At 41.5% G+C, this 23,402-nt stretch overlaps 2 protein-coding genes across 6 annotated transcripts in view; one reads left to right on the top strand and one right to left on the bottom strand.

Moving 5' to 3' along the window:
- The first annotated feature begins 317 nt into the window (after nucleotides 1-317).
- Nucleotides 318-9,849, top strand: CCDC195 (coiled-coil domain containing 195). Its single transcript, XM_050963713.1, has 3 exons — nucleotides 318-582; nucleotides 2,389-2,650; nucleotides 9,602-9,849. The coding sequence occupies exons 1-3, from the start codon at nucleotides 318-320 to the stop codon at nucleotides 9,732-9,734; spliced, it is 660 nt and encodes a 219-aa protein (XP_050819670.1). The 3' UTR covers nucleotides 9,735-9,849.
- Nucleotides 9,850-10,283: 434 nt separating this feature from the next.
- LOC127056323 (guanylate cyclase soluble subunit beta-2-like) overlaps nucleotides 10,284-23,402 on the bottom strand; it is a 39,970-nt gene continuing 26,851 nt past the window's right edge. For all 5 annotated transcript variants that reach the window (XM_050964022.1, XM_050964021.1, XM_050964020.1 and 2 more), the window contains 6 exons: nucleotides 19,669-19,815; nucleotides 19,244-19,398; nucleotides 17,717-17,931; nucleotides 17,509-17,631; nucleotides 16,327-16,504; nucleotides 10,284-13,662 (listed from right to left, as the gene is read on the bottom strand). In XM_050964022.1, coding sequence (XP_050819979.1) covers nucleotides 16,353-16,504; nucleotides 17,509-17,631; nucleotides 17,717-17,931; nucleotides 19,244-19,398; nucleotides 19,669-19,815 — 792 coding nt within the window. In that variant the 3' untranslated portion in view covers nucleotides 10,284-13,662; nucleotides 16,327-16,352. The remainder of the gene's footprint in view (nucleotides 13,663-16,326; nucleotides 16,505-17,508; nucleotides 17,632-17,716; nucleotides 17,932-19,243; nucleotides 19,399-19,668; nucleotides 19,816-23,402) is intronic.

The raw sequence follows: 23,402 nt of genomic DNA, 5'->3' as shown, positions 1-23,402 counted from the left end.
CTTACCCATAAGTTTTTCTAATAATGCTGCAATATGGAAATGTAATTGACTTGTGTAAAAGTAAATGACAAAATGAAAAGCTCAGTCATGAAAAATGAAACCCTGAATGAATAAATCATTTGGGCTCTCTGAAGAGTTTGACAGCTTAATCCAAGCTCTCCTGGTGGTGAAAGATGGCAAAGAGGGATCCTATTGTTCATATGTATTTAAGTACAGGATGAGCCTGCCACACTGGATTAATGGTTTCTCCTCTGTACAAGCAGCTGTTGCCTTAGCTGCCTGGGGAGGAGCTGGGGACCTGCTGCAGGGAGAGGGTCATGGAGGGAAACACGCAGCTCATGCGGGTCATCCGGGAAATGCGCTCTGAGATCAACAAGCTGGAGAGAGAAAATAGGGCCCTTCGGGTAGAACTGAAATTCAGTGGACAGAGGACAGCTAACTGGGAGGAAGGAGCAAGTGGAGAACGTGGACATGAGGAAGCCAGGAGCCTCACTGATTCAGGGGAAGAGAGGGTCACTTCTCCAATGGCCCTGCGTAGGAATGTCTCAGCCAGCTCGGCTCTGGCACTGCAGGAACAGAAAGGTACTGAAGAGTCACGATTGCTGTTGGTATTATTACTTTGCACTTAGCTTTCATTCAAGGATCACAAAGTTCTGCAGTTATTTACCTACAGAGACTGGCAATCTGCCATTATTATGTACTTCGCCAACGTGGGTGAAACCCTCTAGCCTTCATCAAGACCCTGATCTAGCAAAGCACTTAAACATGGACTTAACTTTGAGCCCTTCAGTGACTGCCCAAGTACTCAATGTCAAGTACTTGGTTAAGTGCTTTGCTGGATCAGGGCCCACTGAATAGCTCCACTGTCTTTGAGTAAGATTTGGCCTAATATTGTGCTTTCTCTGGGGAAGGCTCTGTCTGTGTGGTGTTTATTAGTTCCGTGTCTAGTACAATGGGGCCCTTACCCCTGACTGGGGTTCTTAGGCACAATAGGATTAACAATATATGCAATGAATCTGACTCTGACCTCACTTACCCACTGACAAATCAGGTATAACTCCACTGAAGCCAGTGTAAAAATCAGTGTGAGGTTAGAATCGTGCCCAATATGTGTTATGCTTGGTATGTTCTGTGTGCACCTGAATGCAAGAGGGAGAGAATGACAATAAGAACACTTCATCCTGTCTCATTTCATCAGAAAAGAGCCCAAATACGCCTGATGCTCTTTATCTATAGTAGTCTTACTGATGTCAGTGTGTGAGTTAACTCACCTGTGTGAGTTAATTGAGCAGGATTTACTGCAAAAGACGGTACATTTGCTGACATATAAATATGTAGAACTGGATACTGTACACATTTACGCTTGGGTTTGCAGGAGCAGGTCCTTGTACAAAAATGTCTAATTAAGGCCTATCGTCTTTTTATTATATGTTTGCACAGTATTTAGCCCAGTGGGTCCCTAATCCATGACTGGGTATAGATAAATAATAATAATAGTGTCACCACATTCTCCACATGACCCCTTTCAGAGGTCGCTGTCCAGCAGGATTTGTTTACCACCTGACGGGCTAAGGTCCAGGCCCATGATGAAGCGCCCCTAGAGAGCACAGGTTTAAGTTAGGAAGAACATACATAAAAATAATATAAGGAGATAAATTGATGGAAAGGTGTGGTGTAGGTGGTGGGGTCAAAGGATATTAATGTGTTTTAGTATGACTAGTGATTGCAAGGAATTGAATAACTTAAGATCTGATCCAAAGCCCATTTAACTCAATGGAAAGACTCCAAAGTATTTCAAAGGGCTTTGGATCAGGCCCTTAAAAGGGTACATATTTGGGAAAGAGCTTGGGAATAGTTAGCTGCTCTTTCAGGGGCTTGAATTGGTGAGCAAGAAGTTTTCCAGCTACCCTGCTTCCCCACATCTATATTTCTTGAAGGCACGGAGTGTTTTCAAAGAAGAGTGTGTTTAACCCCTTTGGTCCACCTCAGATATTGTTAATGTTGAAAATAAAATCTTAAACTTTGTTAATAAAATTTACACACAGTCAGATGGCATCATCATTCCAAACATAAGGGTTCATGGCCTGCTCTTGTGCTTAAACAGCTGTGTATCTCTGGGCCAGGTTCTGAACCCCATACTCCTACTGATCACCAGTTACTCATATGAGTAGTCCCAGCAACCCAGCAATAGCACAAATAGCACATAACTCTCCATGACCAAGTGCTCCTAACTGCCACTTCTGCTTAGGAAAATCTTCCTCAAATTTTTTTTTTTTAATCATGCAGGACTTAATCATTTTGCTATTGGTTTTTAGTTTCCATATATTAAAAGTCTATGAAGCAGATGCGGGTATTTGATTTTAACTCTGATTTTGTACTATTACACAGGTAATAGTATGATTGTTAGGCGCTATTCCATTTCTTCCTCTGTGCAATCTTTTTCTGGACACGAACACCACAAAGCTGAGAAGAGACATCCAAGTAACAGAATCCTGGAGATGCAGGGAATTGTCAAACCACCAGCAGGCTCCTCGGTGATGCAACTAACCAATGAAGAAGAAAAAGGATCTGCAAAAATTCCAGCCGATTGCTTCTCCAGCAATAATTCTAGCAAAAGGAGATCTTTTCAAGAGCATGTTTATAAGTGCAGGTAGGTAATATTTACCTTTAAACAGGGTGATCATATGTCCCGTTTTTAAAGGGACAGTCCTGTTTTTTGGTGACTTTTTCTTATTTAGGCACCTATTACCCCCCAACCCCTGTCCAGTTTTTTCACAGTTGCTATCTGGTAACCCTACCTTTAAAGTATGGGGTAGCTTAGCAGTGTTACCTCCACTTGATTTGATAATAAATGTGGGTATTTCTTTGAATTCAAAGTTCTTTATTCTAAGGATAATTTGTGGAATGTATGTGAGGCACAGGGGGGAATTCTGTAACGGATAAGGGGCCTGGGCCTGTTCTCAGTGAGGTCAATGGCAAAACTCCTATTGGTTTCAATGCAGGACTGCCCGCCTAACTAAAAATACAAATTGCAAATAAAAAAAAAGGTGACATTTTGGCGCCATTGAAATCAATGGGAGTTTTGTAGATTGGTGTGTTGTTCTGACAAGATAAGCCACATTTTTCTATTTGACTGAAAAGCATAAGGAAATTTTTTAAAACTTTATAATATTATTCTTCCCTGTCATGTGAAGCATTATAGGTTGACTTTGCACCTTAAGAAGACTACTCGTACACTTTGCTAGGTACTAAATGAACTATAATTGCTCAGAAACAAGTCTTGGGTGTCACTATCCACTGCTCAGTGAAAACCACTCCAATATAAGGCAGCAATCAAAAATGTACACAAAAGTAGTTAGGATAGCTAAAGAGTACAATAAAAAATAATACTGGAAATATTATAATGTCATTATATAAATGCATTCAGCTAGAATAACATGTTCAGTTCTGGTCATCCTATGCTAAAAAGAATTAATAGTAGAACTAGGAGTCTGGAGGTGAGTAACAAAAATACCTACAAGCACAGAAAGCCTTGTGTATGTATGAAAGGCTGAAAAAGTCCGGTGGTAAAATATACAAAGTGCATAAGTCCCATTTTAAAATGTCACTTAGGGCCAATTTTTTAAAAGGTATTTATGTACTGTGACGGGGCAAGGCCTGATGGCTATAGAAAAGTAGTGGGAGATAGAGATATTAGCCCCAGGTTAAACAAATCCCTGGTACCAGGATAAGTAAATGGCAGCTGCTCCAGGTCAGTTAAGACACCTGGGGCCAATTAAGATCTTTACAGAAGGCAGTGGAGATTGCTAGGTTGATTGGGACACCTGAAGCCAATCAGGGGCTGGCTGAAACTAGTTAAAAAGCCTCCCAGTTAGTCAGGTGGGCGTGCATGTCAGGAGCTGTGAGAAGTTGTGCTGTTGGAGAGATTGAGCTGTATATGCCATACTAGGTACAGAGAAGGAGGCCCTGAGGTAAGGGTGAAGTGGAGCTTGAGGAAGTGGTGGCTGTTGTGGGGAAGTAGCCCAGGGAATTGTACATGTACTGTTGCTAAAAGGTCAGCTACCATAGCTGATACTATTAGGGTTCCTGGGCTGGAGCCAGGAGTAGAGGGTGGGCCAAGGCTCCCCCTCCCCCACCTTTGACTCCTGATTAATCACTGAGACTGAGAGACAACAGAGACAGTGCAAGGGAGGATAGCTTCTCCTCACCTCCCTCGCTGGCTTATGATGAAAATGGCTCAGTACACTGTGACCCTTGTCTCTAGAGAGAGAAGGGTTAAGGGGAGGGTCACAGTGAGCCTCTGAGGCTAGCAAAATCCGTCAGGAAATGCAGGACCCATGGAGACAAGGACAGAGCTTTGTCACAGTACCTAAAGATGCACCTATGGGATTTTCAAAAGTGCCTAGACATCTCCTATTGATTTCAACCTAAGTCTTACTGAAAGTCAGTTGTGACTTAGGCTCTTGTCAGTGGGACTTTTAAGTGTTTCTGAACTGTTCACCCTGTGGCTGTTTAGTTTAGAGAGGATATGAATAAGTGGGTACATGAAAGAGGTGCACAAAACAATGAATGGTATAGAGAAGATATTTACCCTTTCTCATAATCTAAGAAAAAGGGAACATTTGATGAAAGTGAAAAGGAAAAGATGAAAAATATATATTTCTTAACAAATGCTTTGGGGTCCATGGCTGAAAATTACTCTATAACTAATTGTTAGTCAAAGTAGTAGTATTGACTATTTATTTTATTACTGCTTTTGAGAACACAGGAACTTCCATACCAGCTCAGAGCAATGGTCCATCTAGTATAGTATCCTATCTCTGATCAGTAGTCCATGCTGGCTGTTTCAAAAGAAGACGCAGGAAACAATTGTAGGATGGGAAACGGAGTCCACAAGTCCACCCAATTTAGGCTTAATCAATTTTTAGCCTTTATTTATAAATGTTCTGTCAAAGTTATTGTCACTTATCATTTCTGATTATATACATATGACAGACAATAAGATAAGATGGAACAGGTAGGGGCCCAAGTGAATGGATTCCAGGGGATAGTGAGGATCTCTACTTCATGGTGGTCAATTCTATCTCTGGGCCAGTGTTCTCCAGTTTGGACCCTTGTCCATTTGGTTTGTATACATTAATTTGCCCTTTTATGTCATCTATCATTCCACATATCCACTTACAAATTTACCAAAACTTTCATAGTTTGTTTTTCATTCTCCATTCTATGTTATTACAAATCATCAACACAACTCAATTATCCTTTTACCATGCAGCATACATTGTCATGAACTAGTAACTTTAAACTAACAAAATTTAGCTTCATTTTTACCATTCAGCAATTGTCCATCTTTTTGTATCATAGTTCAGTACATATGTAGCATCCTGAAATTTTTTTTATTTGAATAGGAAATTTATGAGGAACAACGTGCCCTAATGTCAGTATATAATTATTTTTTCCAAACATATGTTTTGGGGGACTTTTGCTCAAAGTTAGCACATATGTTTGTAAATTATTAGAAAGCCTTGTCAGCAATTTTGCCTGTTTCATTTTGAGGGGCTTATTCAGGTAGGCCTAAGTCTTTAACTGTACTCCCAACACAATTATGGAATATCTTAACTTATGAGGAAGTTTCTTCACAACCCCCATTAGTTTGGTGATTGGCTTATGCCCTGAATCACAAAGCTTTGTCACTTATTTTTTTTAATGTTTTTGCCATGATTGTGGACGTTCCCACTACCCATGTAAATGTCTAATACTTTCTGTAATCCTAGTACACTCATAGTATCAATGATATTTTGTGGCAATGAGTTCCACGAACTAATTATGCATAATTTTTACAAGCTATTCCATTCATTGTTCACCATGGGGTTTTCTTGCACCTTCCTCTGAAAGTATGGTCAGAGACAAGGTGCTGGACTGGGGAGGAGTAGACTTTGTCTTATCTGGTGTGGCAATTTCTTAAAGTCACTGTAAAAATTAATAATACTGTGACTAAACTTTAATATTTGGCATGTAAATAGTGCTTTTGATCCACAGATCTCAATCAGTACTGGAAAATAGACATTTTACAAAGCAAATATGATAGGTTACTGTAAGAAAGCAAAAGACTCATTGGAAGATGTTTTATTGATTCTCATGGTTCTTGGATTTATAGTAAAACTACCAAGTATACAAAAGCCTGTTTAGAATCATTCACAGGTGCCATTCTGCATGCACGCGTGTGCAGATTTTCCACTGACTTGCAGCAAAGTGCCACACATGGAGCAGGTTATAAAAACGGTTCCCTTTATTAAACTGCAGAAGCAAACCTTGACTTGAGGTCCAATCCCATGTGCACACTGCTCCAAAGTGTGTGGGGAAGGGAAGAGAAGGCTGCATCATGCTAAAGGTCTGCATACTGCCCTGCACTCCAGAGATTGGGGGAGTGATTGTACATCTGTGGTACAAACTGTGATCAAGCAGTATCTGGGTCAATCCATCTACACAGCATCCCATATTCAGGGCAGTGCCTAAATGGCACAGCCCCTAGCCCTTAGCATTCATCTTGCCATGATATATGTATTCTCCATTTGTGTACAAGTTACAGGAAGGGGGTTAATACACAAGTTGAAAGATCACTCTAGCTTACAAGTAATAACCATGTGCTTTATATGCCATAAAGCCATGGCTTTTATGTGCTATTTGCATAATGCAATATAGCTTGTATGATCAAAATTACTCTAACTCATGTAAAAGCAGCAGAGAGTCCTGTGGCACCTTATAGACTAACAGAAGTTTTGGAGCATGAGCTTTCATGGGTGAATACCCACTTTGTCAGATGCATGACATTCGTCCGACGAAGTGGGTATTCACCCACGAAAGCTCATGCTCCAAAACTTCTGTTAGTCTATAAGGTGCCACAGGACTTTTAGTCCGGATCTGTAAAAGCAGCAAACACGGCTACCCCTCTGATCTTTAACTCATAAAATTGATCTGAGTGCAGAAGGCTCACATGAGACCTTTTGCACCACTTAAAGGTGATGTAAGCCCTTAGGGTAACATTCAGGTCTATGCACAGGGCCCACACAATGACTATACATCACATAAGTCCTATTTTGAAAACTTAAGTAGGACTTAAGAGGTTCATAGGTGTGGATGGTATCCTTCTCCATAGAGATGAATTTCACCCATAATGCAAGGCTTTGGTTGAATTTAAGTAGAGCAAAGGGAGTTCTTCAGGACGTCTGCTCTGGGGCATATTTTATCCTACAATAACTATTGGAGAAAAAACATTTTACAGTTTTCATTATTTTCTTTTCTTCTGTTACCTTGAAGGACAGATGAAAGGTGGCATTTGCAGCAAAGGACTAGGGGCTGGAGAGAGAGATAACTTGATCGTTTATTCTCCAGATGTCTAATTTCTGAACATTTGAAGGGGTATGTTTTAATTTCTACCGGGTGTGATACAGCATGGCCAGAGGGCAGCAGGAGAGGGTTAGAAGTGAGCCTTATTCCCTGTAAGGGGAAGAAAGTTTGCTATAGATTAACTAGAGCAACTGATGCCAATTAGAGCACCTGAAGCCAATTAGAGCATCTGCAGTCAGTCACATGATAAAAACCCCTGCTTCAATCAGACAGTGTGGGAGTTGGAGCAAAAAGGATTGGTGTTGGAGCAGAGAACAGTTTGAAGGAGTTGGAGCAGAGAGGATTGGTGTTGGAGCAGAGAACAGTTTGGAGAAGTGCTGCAGTGGGCTAAGAAGGCCTAGACCCTAGGTAAAGGGCACCTGGCTTGTGCAGAGGGACGGCAGGAAGCCCCCCAACAAGATGAAAGGCAGGAGAGGAAAGTAGCCCAAGGGAAGGAACCATCAGTTTAAGTGGTTCACCACTATCCTCAGGGCCCCTGGGCTGGGACCTGAAGTAGGGGGTGGGCCCAGATCCCTCCCTCTCCACTCCCCTCCTCTAGGACACTTGTGGGGCAATTAATATTCCAATTTAGGGGCAAGAAATGGTGCCCTGAACCCCCCCCAAAGAAGAGAAAGTGCGAGACCCATCATAATAGTGCCAGCAATTTGCCACACGTGGTGTCAGAGGTGGGATTTGCACGCTGGGGACTTAAAGCAGGGTTGGCCAAAACCCTCCTGTCCTTAAGATGGACGACGTGGTCAAGGCCCTAATACAAGCCAACGCAGCCCAGCAGGAGGCTACGCAGATCCAATCAACTGCCTAACAAGAGGCGACTCGGATGCAGCAGAAGACTAATCATCTGTTGATGAGTCAAGCTGCCCAGGACCGGGCCCTGCTAAAAGACATGGTGAACCAGATGAAGGTCCTTATGGAACTGAACTGCAACTGTGAAGGAACCCGAACCGTACGAGCCATCCATTGCCTACAGAAAATGACACAGGAGGATGATGTGGAGGCATACCTCCTGGCTTTTGAAAGAGCAGCCCTGCGGAAGGCCTGGCCCCGAGATCAGTGGTCTGGTATCCTCGCCCCATTCCTGTGTGGGAAGGTCCAGAAGGTGTACTACGATATGGCTGCAGAGACTGCAGCAGATTACCCTCAGCTGACGTCAGAGATCCTGGCCAGATCCAGAGTAACGACGACATTGCGAGCCCAGAGGTTCCATGAGTGGCAGTATATGGAGGATAAGACCCCTGATCACAATTGTTTGACCTGATCCACTTGACACCACATGTGGCAAATTACCAGCACTATTATGATGGGTCTTGCACTTTCTCTTCTTTGGGGGGAGGGGTTCAGGGTGCCATTTCTTGCCCCTAAATTGGAATATTAATTGCCCCACTAGTGTCCTAGAGGAGGGGAGTGGAGAGGAAGGGACCTGGGCTCACCCTCTACTCCAGGTCCCAGCCCAGGGGCCCTGAGGATACTGGTGAACCACTTGAACTGATGGTTCCTTCCCCTGGGCTACTTCCCTCTCCTGCCCTTCATCTTGTTGGGGGGCTTCCTGCTCTCCCTTTGCACAAGCCAGGTGCCCCTTACCTAGGGTCTAGGACTTCTTAGCCCACCGCAGCACTTCTCCAAACTGTCCTCTGCTTCCCTTCAAACTGTTCTTTGCTCCAACACCAATTATTTCTGCTCCAACTCCCACACCGTCTGATTGAAGCAGGGTTTTTTATCACGTGACTGACTGCAGGTGCTCTAATTGGCGTCAGGTGCTCTAGTTAATCTATAGCAAACTTTCTTCCCCTTACAGGGAATAAGGCTCCCTTCTAACCCTCTCCTGCTGCCCTCTGGCCATGCTGTATCACACGGGTATTCACTTGTGTGAACAAAATTGAGGATGCACATATGTAGTTGGAAGTTCAATCTGTCTGTGTATCTTAAAACATTTTATACCTGTCTGTACGCTTTCAGTAGCTGGACCTTTCTGTGCACAAGTGTACGACCATTGAAAGAGTATGCAGATGTATGAACACACACAGGTATGAGGAGCACACACCTGACAGATGATGCAGTCATTTGTTCACTACGTCTGTATGCCATTTTGTAGACATACTAGTTGTACGTTGCCTTGAGGAATTTTCCCTTTTCTCACTGTTTTCTGTACACCCTGTACATTCATAGCGACTCATAATTCTTTCTCATTTTCCTCTAGGGGTAAAGTAAAGGCAGTTAGGTTCCTGTTACCAATGGACATGTCATCTTATTCCGAAAATCAAGGTTCTTTCAAATGCTCACAAAATCAGGACACAAAACAGTTAAGCACCATAATTGAAAAAGATATGTGAGCTGGTGAATTTTTAAAGGCACATTGATTCTTGAGATACACTAGCCTTAAATGATAGCTGCGTGTCAGGTTATGTTTCTGCAAAGTGCTTTGGCAGGATGCCTCCAGAGACTCACTAAGACTATGTTCCAGGTCACTGACCTTTTGTTTAGGAAGGAAATGGAAGCCATGACAAAACCTGTCAGAAGCCTGTATACTATGTTGAAACTCTTTGGTAACAAATATACCACCACCAAGTATATTTTTGCAAGATCCACATACCTCTAGAATTACTTTTAAACAGCATTTGTTGCAGTGTCACCATTACGATGCAACACTATTTCTTATGTTTTGTTGTTGTTCCCATTGCTAGAAAAGTATATATTGAAATCACAAAATAGAAAGAGTTAAAGAACCTGCAAGTTTTTCTGTGTATGAAGCTGTAAAACCTTATAATAGAAATATAGCTGGGCTTCTATGTTGAGAATAATATGTTAACATTCCTTTGAATTTTTATAGACCTACACCTTGACTGACAATATTCTTTTTTTACTCATTTTCTGTGAATATTCTAGCACATGAGGTGCTGACAGGAATGTTCACTGAAATTGCATTAAGCGACTATTGAGAGAATAGAAACCATGTAAAATCTTAATATGAAAATGCGATTAAGAGCCCGATTCTAAGTTATGCTCATCTGATCAGAGACCAGAAACATACCATGTGTTCAATCAGAACAGCTGGAATTCTGAATATCAAATACTTGCAGTGAATTACTTATGAACAAGCTCCAGATCAAGAATTATTTGCTGAAAATATTCAGCAAATAACTTCAAATACAAAGAAAATGTGAGAAAAAGAGAACGGGGGACAATTCATGACAAGGAAAAGAGGAAAAACTCATCAAGTAAATTATTTATTGTGAGCTATTCACCCAGCTCCAGTTATTTAAAGAAATAGACATTGCCAAAGCATTGTTTAATTTGGCTACAAATATTTACAAACTGGAAATATTGCACATACATTCCTATTTCTCTATATACTGTCCAGGCGTATGCATATCACAAACCATAAGCACGAAGAGGAGCTGTTCATACACATGATTAATATAGTACGTGGCTACAGAAGGAATTTATTCCAATTGACTGCACTTAAACAACATACTTATCTGAATATTTTAAGAGTAATGACAGAGTTTGCTCCATCAATTTACATTCAGCTAAACGTGTTCTTGTAAAAAAGTTTCTCACCATGTCTCATTTCTGAAATTTTAAAGTTTAATTTGTCATTTTTAGAAAAACTTTTATATTCTCACTGGGATGAGATTGTGTGATCTCCCTGCTCATGTTATTTTTCATGTTCCGTTTGGATCCAGTATAGCTGCTTTGTAATGTTGCCAGTAGAACTGGGTGAATAGCTCAAAAACTTTCCACAGATAGTCACTCTAATAAAAAACTGATTTCCTTTTGACTCCATTTGTTCATGATTTGTGAATATGCCTGCAAATAAGTTTAGTGGCAGGACAGCCTAATGAACAGCTAGTTTTAGAAAATATTTGCTGAAAGTGAATTGTTACATTTGCAAACACAAGCTTTCTCTCACCAGAAACTAGATTCTAAGTGTACATCCAGTCAGACACGGAATGTGGAAAGCATCCCAAACCAGTGAGACTTTAGGACACGCTTAAGTGCTTTCCTGAATCAAAGCCACAGAACACTAACAATGCCTCATGACCAGTGTGCTCAACCAAAGTTAACCAACACAGCTTGAATTTAAATGTCAGATCGTGCATGCTGACAGTTATTTGCATGTGAATAAGCTAAAAACTAAGAATTATTTGTATAAATTATTTGGCAAATGATTTTGAATAATGAATACATCTGCAAGAACCGTGGGCTGCTCATCAAATATAAATGGAAAAAGACTAAATTCATCAAACAAAGTATACAGTGTGAATTATTTACTAAGCTTTAGTCACTGGCCCGCTGAAAGGGGCTGTATTTCTGGCCAAGAGTTTCACGTAACTATTGCAAATCTTTTGCCTAATTATTTGAGCAGTTCAAGTTTGACTTCTTTAGATCAATACAGATTTCTGCTTCTACAATGTTTTTAATTATTATTCATTTGAGTGTTCTCTTCTCCTGTATATTTAAATATAAGTTACTTGAAAATGTAGGGTGATGCTTTTAAAAAACTCAGTTAGGCTGGTTGAAAAATAGGAACTATTTTGCACAGGTAAATTAAAAACAAATAAAAATGTTTGTTTCAGTTCAAATGTTTCACTGGTTTTCCTATTTTTTTTTCCTGAATCAATTAGAATTTTTTTCTTTTAATGTGGAATCTAAATTAAAATGTTTGTCTATGAAAGTCACTGCCTGTGTTCCTTTTGAAACTGGAATTTAGACTCCTATGTCACTTAGGTATTTCTGAAAATTGTATCCTTGTGATCTAACATCCTTAGATTCCTTTGAATATCCCAGGCTTAATGAGAACTGGGCATCCAAATCCCTTACACAACTTTGAAAATCTCATCCTTAATCTCTCCGTACCTTGGTTTCCTATCTGTAAAGTGGCAATCAGATTTCTTTTCTCACTCTTTTTCAGACGTCTGTTTAAATTGTAAGGTCACTGGAGCTGAGACTGTTTCCTACTATGTGTGTGTTCATTTGCTAGCACAATGGGGCTCTGTTCACAGTAGAAGTAATAAATAGTATGGCTGCAATCTAGAAATTAAATTTCCTTGAACATTTTTGCCAGTATAAAATTTTATTGCTTCAATGTTCATAAGAAGTGGATAGAAAAGTGGGGTGGGGTGAACAGAACCAATGAAAAAGTTACTGAATAATGGGAAGGTTTTGAGAGTTTGAGACTGTTTTCCACAGTTCTACTTGAAATTACAGTGTTAATTATGGGTAAAAAATGTCAAAAGTGCCTAACTCCTCTAGGTGCTTTTGAAAATTTTACCCCAGGTTCTTTTTTAGCAATAAGTTTTTATTCTTTTGTAAGACACTATGGGTGGGATTTTCAAAAGCATTTAGTTGATTTAGGAGAACAAACCTGCAATAACTTTCCATAGTGTTTGTAAAAAATCATGAATAATGAAGTAAAACCCAAAGTATTTATTTGGTCTGTCTAGTCCCCTTTATTTCAACATCTTTAGTAGTATTTGTTGCTTTAAGAACATGTGATGATGTGCAGCTATAATTTATTTTTAAAAACCAGGTGCCCATAGGATATCTTGGATGGATCTCTGGACGAGAGACATTAGAAGGACTTTGTATAAGAGAGTACATACTGAAGCCATTGCCCGTGTACATTTAAAATACACACAGAGAGAAACATACACACGCAGCATGAAATAAAACTTAACAGGATAAATCATCAATTCTCAAACTTCATTACACCATGACCACCTTCTGACAACAAAAATTACTACATGACCCCAAAAAGGGGGACCAAAGCCTGAGCCCAGCCCTGTCGCCCCAGGTGCGGGGGGCGGGGGGAAGGGAGGGGAGGCAAAGGGCTTCAGCCCTGGGCAGGGGGGTGTCTGTAAACTGAGCCCCACCACTCAGAGCTGAAGCCCTTGGCCTTCGGCTTCTGTCCTGGTCCCCAGCAAGTCTAACACCAGCCGTGTGTGCTCAGAATTGAACTAGTTACTGGCATTTAAAATATTTCACATCTTAAACATTCACAGTGTTTTCAGTGGAAGATGACCTAGTATATATCAAATTTGCCTTACTGGCTGCTGGCCTAGAGGAGTCTTCATGGGTGATGCAGTTGTGTGATCTTCCAAACTGGAGAAGGGGCAAATGACATTATTCAGCCATTCAAGCGCTAATTCCTTTCCAGAGTGGAGCCCCGTACTCGGCCCAGCCCCCTTGCTGCTCTGGGATGTGCTGACCCTTGCATCCTCATGCCTCCTAGCAAGGAGATGACTGATAGCTGGTTACCTGGAAGAAAGATTTTTGAAGGGCTACATAGCATGAAGGCATCTTTTTGATGGAAGTCAGTCAGGGAGAGCAAGGCAGCCTGCTTCCCTAACTCGCATCTCTTTCGGGACATCTCTTCCTCCACCCCATTCTTTGCTCTCTCTCTCTCGGGCACCTGTGATGTCTTCCCACTTCCTTCTCTGCCAGCTGTGGTGGGTTCCCTTTCTCTCTCCCCTGCCAACCCACTCTCTCTTTCTCTTCCTGTTAAGCTGCCCACCCCTTTCTCCACTCCCTGCTGGAGGATCTGTCCCTTCTCCGGCTGGATAGTTGCCTGTGGGATCCCTCGTTCCTCTTCTGTCCCCGTGGCCTCCTTTCCTACACCAGGGGGCCCTGAAACTGTTCCAACTGTCTAGACCCTGATGTTAGGGGGTTTGGGGAGAGTGCATCATCTTTTCTCTCTCTAGTGAGGCACTCAGAGCAACGGGAGCTGTGAAGACAGCTGAGGAACAACAAGAGAGACAGCTGCTGATGGCTGCAGCCTCAGGATCCCTTATTTCTAGTGGCCAGTGCGGAAAATTGCTAGCAAAAGGAGTTTCACTCCCAACTGCCCAGGGAACCCAAAACGGTTAGCAAATCTTACAGCTGTCTTGTCCAAATTGGGATAATTGGCAAGAACACTGTTCCACCATATGTGACTCTTTGAGAAAGGCTAATTAAATCTATTTGTCTAGTAGGGCAGATCAGTGCTTTCAGGGCAGGTTGTCCTCTTAGACCACCAAGACACCACTGATTTCACTGCCGGTCCCTCAAATTAAGTGTCAGTGAGAGTAAGTGTGAATGAGAAGAGTCAGACTCTATGTCTCCTGAGAGATTTGTATATAAATACATGAGCAGTTTGTCCACTCTCTGTGTGGGAAGTAAGGGGTTCCAGGGTATCCAGAGTGAGAAGGGATTTAGTAAGATGTAGCTTGGAATGCAGATGTCACAGATCTAAGGAACAACCCACCACCAAAGATTGCCCAGTTTCACAATAACAAAACTTAGGTCTGTAACTTATAGCAGGTGTGGCCATCACCAAAACAGTACACAGTTCTCAGAGAGCGGGGGCCCCCTGCTTAAAAACATACCAGTAATAAAACGGAGTTCAATTCTGACCCTCCCATAGTGCTCAGGTGTAACATATAAAACATTAATGTTCTAGGGCACGTGGCATGCAAGTCATATTACTTTAGATTTAACAGAAACGTTTAACCTGGTGAAATACCATTGCTTTCCTCTGGGTCTTCTGTAGAGGGAAGATTCCTTACAGAAGTCTCACATTCTTCTTTGGTATTTAAAGGAGATCTAAACATTTGCCTCAGATGCACCTGTATACAGAGGTGGAATGCTTATGACCCAGACCATGTCAGCATGGTAGCCATATTATCCACCCTGGTGTATACTTGCTCAAAATGCATCAAACTGTATTCACGTTCACACACTCAATTAAGGAATCCACAGCTGCAGACCTTAAATCAATTTGGGGGTGGAGTCTAAAGCCAACTCCCCCTCCCCTTCCACTGGGAGCTGTGTGCTACATCCATACTAGAATGGCTACACTGCAATAAGAGGAAAATTTTTGCCATGAACTATCTTGGTCACAGTCTATATGTCCATCATGGCTCCTTTCTATGCCCTAGGTCACAAATCCTTTTTTGGCAACTCTGCCTGTAGTTTCCCTCTGCCATTTTTGATCAAATGTGGTATGAGGGGGTAAATCATCTAGTTAGCCTGAATCTCATTTTCTGCATTAGGAAAGTGAAATTAAAGAACTGCTTGTCTGGAGCAAAGTCATGCCCCACTGCTGGGCTCCAGATCTTTATTTATCTTGTTTAGGTGGGGAGGGATGCTCATAAATTAACGGAAATCCACTTATATCCCACTTAAAACCCTATTTAGAGGACTCAAGTGGTGCATAGACCTTGTACTGGCCCTCTGCACAGGGGTTAACTGGGCTCAAAATGCTTTTATGTTCAGCAGTGTGTGTTTCCTTTCAAGATCTTCTAAGTGCAGCACAAATGCAGGTATGAAAACTGTAAACTGAGGTGTGTCCCATAAATACTAAAAAGCAAAAACCATCTTTATTTTGAAATGGAAATACTGATTGTATTAAATCCAAGTCCATCCCTGCTACCAGGACATGATATATCCCCCTGCAGAGAACATGTCGGTTATTAAACTGGTATCAAAGTTAGGATGTGGGCCAAATGCTGCTCATCTTGCTCGGGCAACTAGTCAGTTCTATTGGAGTCAAGGCAGGTATCACTTCAGGGCATTTCTCTTTTATTATGAATGCTCATTAGAGCAGGGATGCCACTAGTCATGCGAGTCCATCCTTTCCTGTCTCAATGTACTTGGATCATTGGATGGGAACGCAAGACCGTGAACACAATTGGTACACGGGGAAGGAGAGCTGGAGAAATATGGCACTTGCTGAGGAGCACCCCATGTCCAAGGCATCTTGTGTCATCTCATATTTATATATTAAAATTAAATTATGTAAACACCACAATAAAAAAAAACCTGAGATCCTCCAGTATTTTTTGCAAGCACTGAAGAAATGTAATTTTTACAAAACCCCTGTACTAATTTCTATACAAAATCAGTACTCAGATAGCAAAATGAAGTGGATTGTAATGTACTTACCCTGTTTAACTTTAAAAGTTAGCAACTTAAATTAAATTGCAAAAATTGGATCTGACATTTCTGTTCTGTGGTTCTTCAGGTGCTGGTTTGATTCTTTCCTGGTTGGGCAGATAAGAAGCACTGCCTGGCTGCTGGCCAGCATGGAGACGTCTGTAGCTTTCAACATCATGTGTTTTGCCTGTAAAGAAATGTTCCTCCTGTGTGAGTTCTTAATGACCACAGATGGATCAGTATGGCAGGTGTGTGGATGTTATATTCCTGGTTACACATGAGCAGAGAAGAGGTAAAGGGAAATGTATCTTTTTTTAGTCCGTTTAAGAGCCATAAAATATTTTTGCTCTGTACGTAGGATTGCAGGATTAATCAAATCTGATATTCTGCTTCCAGCATTGGCCAGTACCTGCAGCTTCACAGGAATATGAACCTCCTCATAAAGCACCTGATATACTGTGTGACACTGTACATGAGGGAATAAATCCTTCCTAACCACAGGCGAGTGGCTTGTTCCTTAAGGCATAAGATTTGATTAACCTTACCACTCATAACCAAGAAAAACACCAACAAGCCAGTTTCCAGAGTTTAGGGAATGCACAACTGATGGGGGCACCAGATATGCAGAAGACTCCCATGTTTGAGGAATTAATCTTGAGTGTACTTGGGTCAAAAGAGACTGAGGAGATGGGGCCAATGGATAAAATTCCAGGAGGGTGGTGTGGGATTCAGAGCTCCCTATCCTCTCTCTGGCAAGGGTGACTCATGCACTCCCATGGAGCCCTTTTCTCTCTTGGTTTGGGTTAGCGGCTCCTCCTCCTCAGCTGGTGCAGTGAGAACGCCCTCTCCCACTTCACTCGGCTTTGACCACTGCACAGGATCCCAGAAACAACTTTATTGGGACCTTCAAAATATTAAAGATAATGGTAGTCATAATAGTCTCATTGTGACCTTCTTTCTCCCTAGCCGATCCCTGAAGCCTGGGATTACTGTGAAGATGGATACGGTCAGCCCCAAACAATGTGCAGGATGGTTAGCTTTAAGCAGCAACTGATGTGAGGAGTCCCATTGACATAATGCATCTGTATGTAAGCAATGACTGTTCACATGAGTAATATGATCAGTTTGCAGGATCAAGTCTCAAATGCTTTCTAACTCCACTACTTGAATATTCAGTAACAAAGAAAATACCTGTAAAATCCATAATTCTTTCTTGACTTCTTCCTTTGTAACTGACTTGTGTTTCTGTGGGACTATCAACGTACTTCATTGCTATGGTTGGCGGCTGATCCTGGTCTGAATTGGACTGCATAGCTGAGGGAAGATGGGAACAAACATTTAATTTAATTGGAATTAAAAGACTGTGGAAATAATTGGTTCTCTGTTGTGCCAACTCTACCTTGCTGACATGAACTTTGTATCATTTTGATCCTGGATTCATGAAAGGACTGAACAGATTCATGCTCAGAATCTGATTCCTTTATTGGGTTTCCCATGATCTCATTCTCAGTTGCAGTCCTATTTCTAATCAGGAAATATGTATGCATTTTCCCTTTGCCCTTCACTTCAATCTCTCCTCTTTCAGTCATCTCAAAACTTTTGTCCTTTAGGCAACTAGAACAATAATAAAAATTACATTAAAAGGGGCTTATACAGAGCAAAAAATAACAGATTCTTAACCTTCTCCTCTCAGAATAGTATGGTGTATATCAGCAATTAAACTAAAACAGGTGGGGAGACCAGGGTAGTAGAGTTGTGATTCCCCACAAATAACTGAGAGAAGGATTTTGTTCTAAAACTGTTTTCTGTACTCAGAACAAGGCATGGTTTGCTTATGTACGTATACACAAAGGACCTGATCCAAAGCCCATTGAAGGCAATGAATTTAATCAACTTTGTCTCAGACTCTAATAAGGTTTAACAAAATCAAATTCTCGCTTGATATGTAAGGTTCTTACTGTCTATGAAGCTATGGTAAAATGTACATTAATCGTTGAGGTGGGATTCACCTGCCAATTAGAGCTTTATATAGAGCAGGTATAGGATGATATGCAATTGTCCATACCACAGGTTGGACTAATTCTTCTGCCCTTAGAGTGACCAGATGTCCTGATTTTATAGGGACAGTCCCAATTTTTGGATCTTTTTCTTATATAGGCTCCTATTACCGCTCCCACCCCCCATCCCCTGTCCCAATTTTTCACATTTGCTGTCTGGTCACCCTATCTGCCCTAATGTAGTTTAACTAAGTATTTCTGGTGGCAAACTTCATATATTACATACCAGAAATTATCATTATGCTTCAAACTTGGATGAACAGAGTTTAGTCCTTTATTTTTAGAAAACAGAGAGCAAAAACTAGGGAAAGGGGTCAATTAAGTGATTCTTAGGTGAACAAAAGCTCTGATTTTATGGACAATATGGAGGTGTGGTATAAAGGTTTTATTGGTATTGAGAAGTCCATATTCCTCATGGGTGGAAAAAATACGGTGGTTTATGTAGCTCATGCTAAATAAATCCCAAAAAAACTGTTGTTATGTCACCAGTTATCAGGCTCAGTACAGGGATAAATTGATGAAATTCTATGGCTTATTTTGGCTCTGTAGGTGAGCCTAGATGATCTAATGAGCCTTTAAATCACACCATTATGTATTATGTATTCACATGAGATACGGAAAAGTATACTTGAAATGCTTTATTCTAAAATGTAGAATCAGAGTAATCTGTCTTTTTGCAGGGACAGTAAATTTCACCCTAATCTAATTGCCTCAAAATAATTTGGACAAATAAAATTGTTTTACAAGAACTGATTATTGTAATGAAGGATTAGTTAAAACTGAGTAAGTTATGGAAGACAGTGGGATTTACATCTAAAACGCAATGCACAATTTCACCGGCAAAACTGTAAAGAAGGAGCATTACTCACTAATAGGCAGTGGGGCTAAGGTGAATTTTACTTGGAACCCCATGGCTCTCCATCCGGGAAGCTATATTCACGGTGTCTCCAAACAAGCAGTAACGAGGCATCTTTTCTCCAACTACTCCAGCCAGGACAGGACCTGTGTGGATCCCAACTCTAATCTTTACAAAGACACAAAGAAACCCAGAATATCACCTATTTAGTGTCCATTTAAAATGTTAACCAGCCATCTATCTATTAATGCTAATACAGTGAGGCGCACCTCTGAAAAATCAGGCAGCTTATCAAGATGTGGCTCTAGAGACTTGCCCAAGGTCACAAAGAAACAAAACACAGCTCTGTTGAGTCCCAGATCAGTGCATTTACCACACAACAACCCTTTCACCCACACAGCCCATGGAAATATGTACATCTCTGTGGTATTGACTCACTTGGATAGGTTTTCCAGAAACCGGATTCTTCACTTCTTTGGCTGCTATGATTATTCCCAGGGCAAAGTTGGCAACTCGCTCAGCATGAGTAGATACAGGCACAGGGACACCTCCTACCACCATGTAGGCATCACCTATTGTCTCCACCTTTAATATTTAGGGAAACACAGATGAGTATTCTAAATACTTCTAAGTCTGAGATTTTTTTTTCAGGGGTAGGGACTCTCTCTGCCTGCAGCTGCCCCATTTTCCCTTTGAGAGGTTGCTGAGAGGTCACAGTGGAGGGAACCCCCAGCCTTTTGTCTTCCCTGATTTCTACAAGGCTGATGTTGGGTCTGATGTGTCCCTTGGTTCTGCAGTGAGAAAGTTCCTGCCCCATCTCTGCCCCCTCAATCCTGGTTCTACAGAGGGCTTTTTGGGGGGCCTGAGGAAGTGGAGGAACAGTGCTGTGAAAGCAATCCTCTACGACTCAGGGTGGGAACATCCATGCACACCCCCACACATGAATCACTGAGGCAGCAGCTAGTCTAATGGATTTACTGAATGCTATTTATAGATGGTTTCCCTGTGGTTCTGGGGACAGAATAGGCCAACTGCTCCTTCTGCATGTCGTAAGATGCTACTAGGAGGGGGCTGCCTGGAGAGGGATGGGCTTTGCCAGGTTAGAAAATTGCCCAAGACACACCATATGATGAGCAAGTCAACCATTTTTGATCGCAGCCCGGGGTTAATAATGACTGTGCCATCCGTCTCCCACCAGGACAGACATGACAAGTATACTACTGGTGTAACCCAAACAAAGAGGATCCGTAGAAGGGATAACATCACCATAGTCACATGGAATGTAAGGACATTGAGACAAATAGGGAGGCTGAAAGAACTCAGGTATGAAATGGAAAAATACACCTGGCACCTCCTAGGAATTTCTGAGGTCAGATGGAAGAACTCTGGAGAGGTACTAATGGAAGAAGGCTATGTACTCTTTTACAGTGGAAAGGACAAACATGTCAACAGCATAGGATTTCTTGTGCATAAAGATATAATGAATTCAGTATTAGGATGCCACCCAATGTCCAGAAGGCTTATTTCCATCTGTCCAAAGGCAGTACTGTTTAATATTACAGTGGTACAAGTATATGCCCTTACAACAAACTATAATGATGAGCAAATTGAAGATTTTTACAATCAGCTCCAAGACATCTTAGATAAGGTGCATAAGAAATATATCCTGATTGTAGAGGGAGATTGGAATGCTAAAGTGGGTATTGACAAACAGGCAGATTGGCGAGATTATTGTGGCCCTTTCTGTAATGTGGTAACCAATGAGAGAGAATTGACAAACTTTTGGAGTTTGTCAGCTATAACAATCTGGTTCTTGCAAACACATTAGGAGCACGTAAATTATCCAGATGATCAACATGGCATGCACCTAATGGTCTATATCACAGCCAGATCAACTACATCATGGTGCAAAACTGATTTTGTTCTGAGAGTAACAGAGCTAAAACAAAGAGCTTCCCCGGTGCTGATATTGGAAGTGATCACAACCTTGTGATGCTAAATTTTTGGCTGCATCTAAGGAAAATCGTCATGCTAAAGTTCACCAGAACCAAGTTTGACTTAGAAAGACTCAAAGACTGAAACATTGCAGAATCATTCCAAGCAATGATCGGCAGAAAATTTGCCCTGCTGCTTGCTCTAGAGAAAGACGTAGAAACAATGACCAACAATTTCAACACTGTAACGAATGAGGCAGCAATGGACATCCTTGGAAGACACCATAAGAAGACAAAAGCATGGGTCACAAATGAAATACTACACATGTATGACATTAGAAGAGAACTTAAGAGAGACAAGAACAGTAGTGAGGGAGCTGATAAATACAGAGCAATTGGCAGAAAGATCAAGAAAGGAATGAAGGTGATCAAGGAGATATGGATTGAAAAACAATGCTCTAAAATTGAAGAGAGTATCAATAATAAAAATAGCAAATGAGCCTTCCAGGTTGTAAAAGATCTGATGAAGGAAAGATGGACCAAAGCTAACGCATTCAAGACAAAGGGAACAGTCTTACAGAAGAAAGAGATATCATTAACAGGTGGACAAACTACTGCTCTGATCTATACAACCACCAGACAAATGGAGATCCTAGCGTCCTAAACAGCCCAGATTCAACAGAGGAGGGTGACTTTCCAATACTGCATGAAGAAGTGGAGACAGCTGTGAAATCACTCAAGAATGGAAAGGCCACAGGTATTGACAACATCCCAGCTGAAACTGATGAAATAGTAATATAGATGTACTCACCAAGATCTGCAACAAGATCTGGCAGACCAGTGAGTGGCGCTCCACGTGGACACAGTCACTAATCATCACTCTGCCAAAGAAAGGCAACCTGCAATTGTGTCAAAATTACTGGACCACAAGCTTAATTAGCCATCCCAGCAAAGTGATGTTGAAAATCATATTGAACAGATTGAAGCCACAAGCAGATAATATCATTGCTGAACAACAGGCTGGCTTTCGTGCTGGAAGAAGTACTACAGAACAGATTTTCAACCTTCCTGTTCTATGTGAGAAGTACTTACAACACCAGCAGGACATCTACCACGTCTTTGTTGACTTCAAAAAGATGTTTGACAGAGTATGGCATGAAGCTCTCTGGGCAGCCATGGAGAAGTACAATGTTGGTTGTAAGCTTAATCTTATCATTAAACAACTGTACACCAAGGCCAGCAGTGCAGTTTTCGTCAATTGACAATAAGAGAGTGGTTTTGCAACACAGTTGAAGTTCAGCAAAGCTGCCTTCTTTTGCCCACACTGTTCAACATCTACTTGGAGTGCATAATGACTAATGCCCTAGAAGATCACATATGCACAGTCAGCATTGGGGGCCAAACAATCGCAAATCTTCGCTTCACTGATGACATTGACAGCCTGGCAGGCAGCAAAGATGAACTTACCAGCCTTGTGAAATGATTGGATGAAACCCCCACAAAATACAGCATGGAAATCAGTACAGAGAAAACTAGTTGATGACAAACAAATGTGATGGGATCAGCTCACATATCACTGTCAGTGGACAAGAGCTGAAAACAGTGAAACAGTTCAAGTATTTGGAGGCAACCATCACTGATGAAGGATCCAAGGCAGAAATTCTGGCAAGACCTGCGCAAACAGCAGCAGCAGTTGCAAAGCTAAAGGAGGAATAAGAACATTTCCCTGGAATCCAAACTGAAACTGCTGCACACATTGGTCATTTCCATTTTTCTGTATGCGTGCGAGACATGGACCCTTATGCAGAACTTGAATGGAAAATACAGGTAGAAGAGATGAGATACTTCCATAAAATCCTGGGCATCTACTTCAACCAGGTCACTAAATGAAGAGGTTCGCAACATCATCATCCAATGCGCTGGGTCACATGAAGACCTCCTGACGAAAGTGAAGAAGTGCAAGCTGAAGTAGTGTGGCCATGTAACAAGATCATCTGGCATATCCAAGATCATCCTCCAAAGGACAGTACAGGGGATGAGAAGAAGAGGTAGACAGAAGAGATGGATTGGCAACATAGTAGCAAGAGTGGAGAGGAATGGACTTTGCAGAGACTCAAGCACTGACACAATCATCAGGGGTGGAGACAATTGGTTGATTGCTCATCAGTAATGGTGTCCAAATGACCAATGCGGTTATCGAAGTGATGACAATTCATACATGGCTGGCTAATTCACAAA

The sequence above is a fragment of the Gopherus flavomarginatus genome, chromosome 8 (genome assembly GCF_025201925.1).
Source record: "Gopherus flavomarginatus isolate rGopFla2 chromosome 8, rGopFla2.mat.asm, whole genome shotgun sequence".
NCBI classification, from domain to species: domain Eukaryota; kingdom Metazoa; phylum Chordata; order Testudines; family Testudinidae; genus Gopherus; species Gopherus flavomarginatus.
The sequence above is the reverse complement of the archived record's forward strand: the minus strand, read 5'-3'. Positions and strand labels throughout refer to the sequence as shown.